The following is a 6,000-nucleotide window of genomic DNA, read 5'->3' as shown; positions in this document are numbered from 1 at the left end:
AATTTTTGTTTTAGTTTTTTTATCTAGCTCCACATATTTAGAAGAGATGCATATTTTCCGAGCGTCTCCTGCTACGAGCGTCTCCTGCTGCAAGTCAGATTTCGTCCCTCTGCTCTGATGTACCTACTGGCTTTTGGCTTGCGTGTAGTAGACCACCAGGCGCTCCTGACTCATCACGCGGCGTCATTGCGAGTGACTGAAGCCTCCGCCAATAGGAGACAAATCGCCAGCCTTCCCACAGGGGGCCCAGCAGGCATAGGCGTACGAAGGCGCTTTGGGAAAGACGGAAGAGACACCGAACGGCTGAATACCACCCCCCTCTAATAGGGTCGCGAGAGCAAGAAAGGACGGCATGGCCGCATAACAGCCAATAAAAAGCGCATACGGACTTGATTGAGACACGTGACAGCCAATGGACATGGAGAAGGGGCGGGATTGTCCGGTAAGACTGGGCCTGCGGAAGCCGGCAGAGTTCAGTCTCGTTCCGTCCTCGGCTGCTTTTGTTGTTGCAGCGGTTGGCCCCATGGAGACCTCCGAAGCTCTCTCCGGTCCAGGCCTCTTCTACTGGGCGGGGTTGCTGACGGTCGCGTACATCGCGTTGCGGATCCTCTACCATGTGGTGAACGCCATCCGGCTGTGGGTCGTGGGCGACCCCAAAGCTGTGGGCCCGCACCTTGGCGCCTGGGCGGGTGAGTCCGCGTTCCTCCTACGACTCCCTGATTTGCCCACCTAGGCCTCGGCTCCTGTCTTTGGGTGCCTCCGTTGCTTCCCTTCCTCTGCCTTTGGCTTTCCTCGGCTGTCGCCAACTCCTCTTGTTCGGCGTTTCTTGTGGAAAAGCGAGCCCGCCCTCGCCCAACCTTCTGGCCCGGCTCTCGCTCTCAAACCCAGCGCTTTTTGTTGTGTCCTGGTGCTGCCCTGCAGGCCCCCCCCCCCAATCCCGTTAAGTTGGTTCCTCGTTTGCCCCCTTCTCTCAGGAAGCCAGATGGACGCGTGCTCAAGGTCACGGTAATAGATCCGGTGCTCGTTTAGCAAACTGTTTTAGAATCACATGTATGCAAATGAGACGAGGCAGTAGCGCTACCTTTTTCTTTAAAAACAAATAGTCGAAATTAGCAAAGTGTCTTCCTCACTTTTTCAAAGACTGCTTCTTGGGGTAACGTCTCTTTGAGCACACCCGATTGTTGATGGAAATAATAATACTTGTTCTAAACAAAAATGCAGTGAAAAATGTATGCTAGTTCTAAATTGTGTAGCATGTTATGTAGTGCTTGTGCTGTTTTCCACTCATTAAATGGCAATTGCAGATTTCTTTTTATAAAGAAAGGGGTTAGTATACTATTGTTTTTCTGCTGCTACAGCTGTCCTCACCGGAAAAGGGAATACCAATTTTATATCGCTTGCTGGTAGAATAGAGTTAAATAGACTAATTTTATCCCATATTTGTAGCCTTTTATAATTTTGATTCTGCAGGATGACAAAGTTGCAATAGTAAAGAAAGTGAAGAGGAGCTAAACCTAATAGAAGATCAGCCTAATAAAATAAAGTACAGAGTAGTGTGTTTAAAATATCTGTTAGCATACCTTTCAAGAATTATTTTAGTCATACTGGCCTTTACTTTTTAATGGAAAATGGGTATTTACAATTATGTAATTGCTTAACAAATAATAGTACCTTTATGTGAGCCATTCTGTAAGATATTTCTACAGTAATAAAACAAGCTAAGCTCAAATAAAGAGAACAGTATCATTTTCCTGCAAATGTGTAATGATTTTCTGTTGCCTGTTAGTTATTAATAGTCTTCACTATTGTTGGGCTTAAAACAATTGTAAATTGCCAGTGTATTGTCAAGCATGTCTCACATGCTTTTGAGTAACTAGTTTGATTTTTTTTTCCTGAAGAGGTAAAAGAACAGTTTTTTTTTAAATTTCTTTTTTTTCAATATAGGTTCTGATTCAGGGATATACAAGTCTACAGCTTTTGATTTCTAATGGATGCTTCATTAAATAGAGCCACTATAATTATCTTTTTCTCTGGAATGAAGAGGTTAATTTCTTGCTGTAAAGAAATGCTTGTGTTGCAATAATTAGAAGGGCTTCCTGTGTAAGGCAAACCAGCCAGGAATGTTTTACTGTGCATCAGTTGCCTGTAACTGCCACACTGGGTGCTCTGGATTTTCCATATTTTGTTGCCATATTTTGCCTTTGGTTGGTAGTTGGGCGGATCTCCTTTAGGATGTGGTGTTAGCCCCACCTACTGAGAGAACATTATGCACTATATTGAGGTTTCTCCATAGTGCTGGCAACAGTAGCTTAGATCAGTGGTTATCAACCTGGGGCCATAGGATATTCCAAGGGGGCCACAGGTAAAAATTGCATAAATGGGGGGCCACGGGACAAGACTAAGGGGCCACAGAGGGAAGTGAGTGGTGAAGAAAACAGAGAAGTGACCGAGAAAAGAAAACAGAAAAGACAGTGTGTGGGGTGCTGTTTTTTCTTGCAAGTGTAACCCTGAGTCCACTAGGGGGAGCTAAAGAGCAGGGGTATTCCATATAAGGAAGAAAAAGCGCAGTTTACAAACAAGACATTGAAATAGCTACCTTCAAGTACAACACCTTTATTGGCATATAAAATAGCTGCCTTTATACTGGTAGGACGGGGGGGGGGGCACAGGAAGGAAACAAGGTCGGAAGGGGGCCACGGTCGGAAAAAGGTTGAGAAACACTGGCTTAGATGACACCACTGCTATGGTATAGAGGATTGGGATTGCTAATATGAGGGTAACAAGAGAGTGGTGTGGCATGTAGCGCTCAGCCCTATTTCTTGTGTAATGGAGCATACGCTCAGTTATGGTATAAACAACAGTAGTTGTTTATACCAAGTGTCTTTTTCTTCTTGTTGTTCAACACTATACTTTTGACTACTATTATTTGTTAGTTTTCCTAGCTACAGTTATATTATTTTGTGTGTTCAAAATAATGATTTTTAACATCAGAAAAACAGAACTTGATGTGTGCTTCAGGTTGCTAATTAACGCTAGTTAAACAGGATAATAGGGAAGCAAAGCATGCTTTTTAAGACCTGCAGAAGTTTAGAGGTGTTTACTTTCTTTGATTTGCCTCTGCTACTTAAAAATTTCACAAGAAGTCTTGGTTAATTTACATTGTTGTGTACTAAAATGTTTACCATTTCTGGACATTCCCTCAATTTTGTTTATTTTGGAAGAAGGAGCTTAGTCATTCTGAGCCATTTACAAACTATGGTTATATTGGGGTGACTTAAAATATGCATACCCAATTCTAGTAAGGTGTAATGTATTCTAAACTGTGGTTTTAAACCTTTTGGTAGTTGGTTCTTGTAATAATTTTTACAACTTACTTGTGATCTGCTTGCAGTGTACAAAATTGTTATCTTTACTGTATTTGTAAAGAGTATGTGTTAATATAAATTATGTCTCTTTTTCTCTATCTGCATTTTGTTGGAACAAAATGCAGTGGCTATGTTGGGGGTTAGGAATCACCACAACCTTGCTAAACCTTGGTTTCTGTAAAGCAAAGCCACGGAGGGGAACAGGAATGTACTGGGGATCTGAAACAGCCCTCCCTCCCCATCACCTCCCTAGAAAGAAGGACTTGCTGGGGTCTGACCCAGTGGTATCTACTTGAAACTCATTACTCGCTCAACTCAGCCTGGCCTGGCTGCAGTAGCAACCACACAACTCAGCCCAGCCTCATTCAATGGCAGCCACTTTGCAGTTGTGCTTGACTACTGCATAGCCCATCCTTATGCAGGCCACCATGAAGCCTAGGCAGACTTTTCCTGAGAAGAGGTTGCCAAGGCTAGAGAAGGAGGGTAAGTTGAAGACAGGTGTACAGATAAAGATAAGTTGGCTGGTGGGTGGGAAGGAAAGAAGGAACTAGGCCCAGCAGCTACAGCCACAGCTCGATTGGGCCCTGCATGGTGCTAGCAGAGGCCTCCACTGCTCAACAGGGACTGGCTCTGTGCTGGTAGCCCCTGCAACTCAGACTTTTCACAGGAAGAGCTGCTAGGAGGAGAGAGAGCTGAAAATGCAGAGGCAGGGGAGATAAAAGTAGGTTCATTGGTGCGTGGGAAGAAGAAAAGGAAGCAGGAAAAGGGGAGAGGCTGTGGGAGCTTTCAGGGAAGGATAAGAGGCAATATTGGGGGAGGGATGAGATACCCATTGCTTCTGTGTGGTCCCCCTACTTGTACCATTATAAATCTCTCTGCTGGCTTTCCTGCCAATTTTTTTTCTCTAAGCTAAAAGTCTTCAAATGCTTTATAACCTACCTCCCCCAACCTCTTGAACATTTTGGTTGTTCTTTTGGGAAACATGAAGCTGTAAAGTCAGGGTTGTCTATTCTTACTATCACTGGCTTTCCAGGCTCTCAGATAGAAGAATAACATCTACCCAAGCCTTTTAATTTAAGGTGCTGAGGATTGAATCTGGGACTTTCTGCATGAAAAGCAGATGCTGTACCACCGAAGCTTCTCTCCTTCTCCCTGATCCATTTTTTCCACTCTTTCCCTTGCTACAGGTCTCTGCTTTCCTGGCTCTGTTATCTCTTCTTGTTTCCTGACTTAACTAGTCTTTTTGCACATTACCCTTTTTCTTCCTACAATATCTCTGTTTCTGCTAGCAAAATTTGTGGCAGGATATGAGCTTTCGTGAGACACAGCTCACTTCTGAAGAAGTGATATCTGAAGAAGTGAGCTGTGGCTCACGAAAGCCTTACCACAAATTTTGTTAGTCTTATAGGTGTTACTGGACTCTTGCTCATTTTTACTGCTACAGACAGCTTAATGTGGCTACCCATCTTGATCTATTTATGCTGTCACTCTTCTACCTGCTTATTTCAGTAGAACTTCATTTCTTAACACATTCATACTGAAGAAGCTTTGGCTGTACCTTAGCTGTGTAGTTTTGCCAGTGCCCGAAATACTGGTGATAACTTCAGTTTATGGCTTGGATTCCAGGGTGAGGAGGAGCAACAATGCCTGCATTATGTACTGCGTGGAGCCTCTCTTACAAGTAAACAGCAAATGATAGATGTTCAAAATTCTCCCAAGAACTGTTTATGGTCTGGGGTGGGGAGCTGTAGTCAGTCTCCTGATTTTAATTTATATGTGACAATAAGATGTCATAGTATTGGTGAAGTTTTATATTAAAGCAAACTAATGCTAATACAAAATATGTTGAATTAAAGAGTAAATATGGCAAACTGTATGGATGACTGAGGAAAATGCCGTGAAGAGCTTTGTGTGTAATAACCAATACCTTGAATTGAGCATGGTAAGCAGGTAGTCAGTGGAGTGACTGTAGGATGGGAGTGATGTTCATGCTCTTGCTTGCTCCTGCTAACAGTCAAGCTGCAGCATTTTGCACCAATTGGAGCCTCCTAGTTAACTTAGATGGGAGACCAATGTATAGTGCATTACAATAGTTTTGATGTTACCATAGCATGGATCCAGGTGGCCAGGTCGGCCATGTCAAGAGATAAAGCCATCTTTCAGGCTAGAATGAGATTGTAGAAATCATTTTTTGCGGCTGCCTTAACTTGTTTTTCTAGTAGCTGTTTCTAAGTTCAGATAATTAACTTCATGTCTACTATATACTCTGTGATTTTCTGTATACCTTGTGATTTATTTTCTACTTTCAGGTTTTTTCTACTTAGATGGTAAGAACTATGCTGTATGAACTTAGGTAGTTTATGACTTTCTGTCCTGTTTGAACAAAACTAAGACATTCAATCTTTTGAGTTTTAATAAATAGAAATAATATAATTTTATGTATTAACAAACTTATTGTGCATTTTATAGTCCTGAAGAACTAAAATAGGTATGCAAGATATTGTTGCATACACTTGTGTAAAGTGTATTTTACTTACTTTTGCTAGCTGTAGAACTTTCTCCAGTATGGACTTACTTACATTGATGGGAACTGGAACATCAAGGGGAGGAAAGTAAAAATTAGTTGCCATGTTTG

General features: G+C 42.5%; 1 protein-coding gene across 1 annotated transcript in view; it reads left to right on the top strand.

The window, feature by feature from the left end:
* The first annotated feature begins 403 nt into the window (after positions 1 to 403).
* Positions 404 to 6,000, top strand: part of HSD17B12 (hydroxysteroid 17-beta dehydrogenase 12) — a 108,828-nt gene continuing 103,231 nt past the window's right edge. The window contains exon 1 of the mRNA XM_054970500.1: positions 404 to 689. Within this exon, the coding sequence (XP_054826475.1) occupies positions 413 to 689 (277 nt within the window). The 5' untranslated portion in view covers positions 404 to 412. The remainder of the gene's footprint in view (positions 690 to 6,000) is intronic.

This window comes from Eublepharis macularius, chromosome 2 (genome assembly GCF_028583425.1).
Source record: "Eublepharis macularius isolate TG4126 chromosome 2, MPM_Emac_v1.0, whole genome shotgun sequence".
NCBI lineage: Eukaryota > Metazoa > Chordata > Lepidosauria > Squamata > Eublepharidae > Eublepharis > Eublepharis macularius.
Note: the sequence above shows the minus strand (reverse complement) of the source record. Positions and strands in the feature narration are given on the sequence as shown.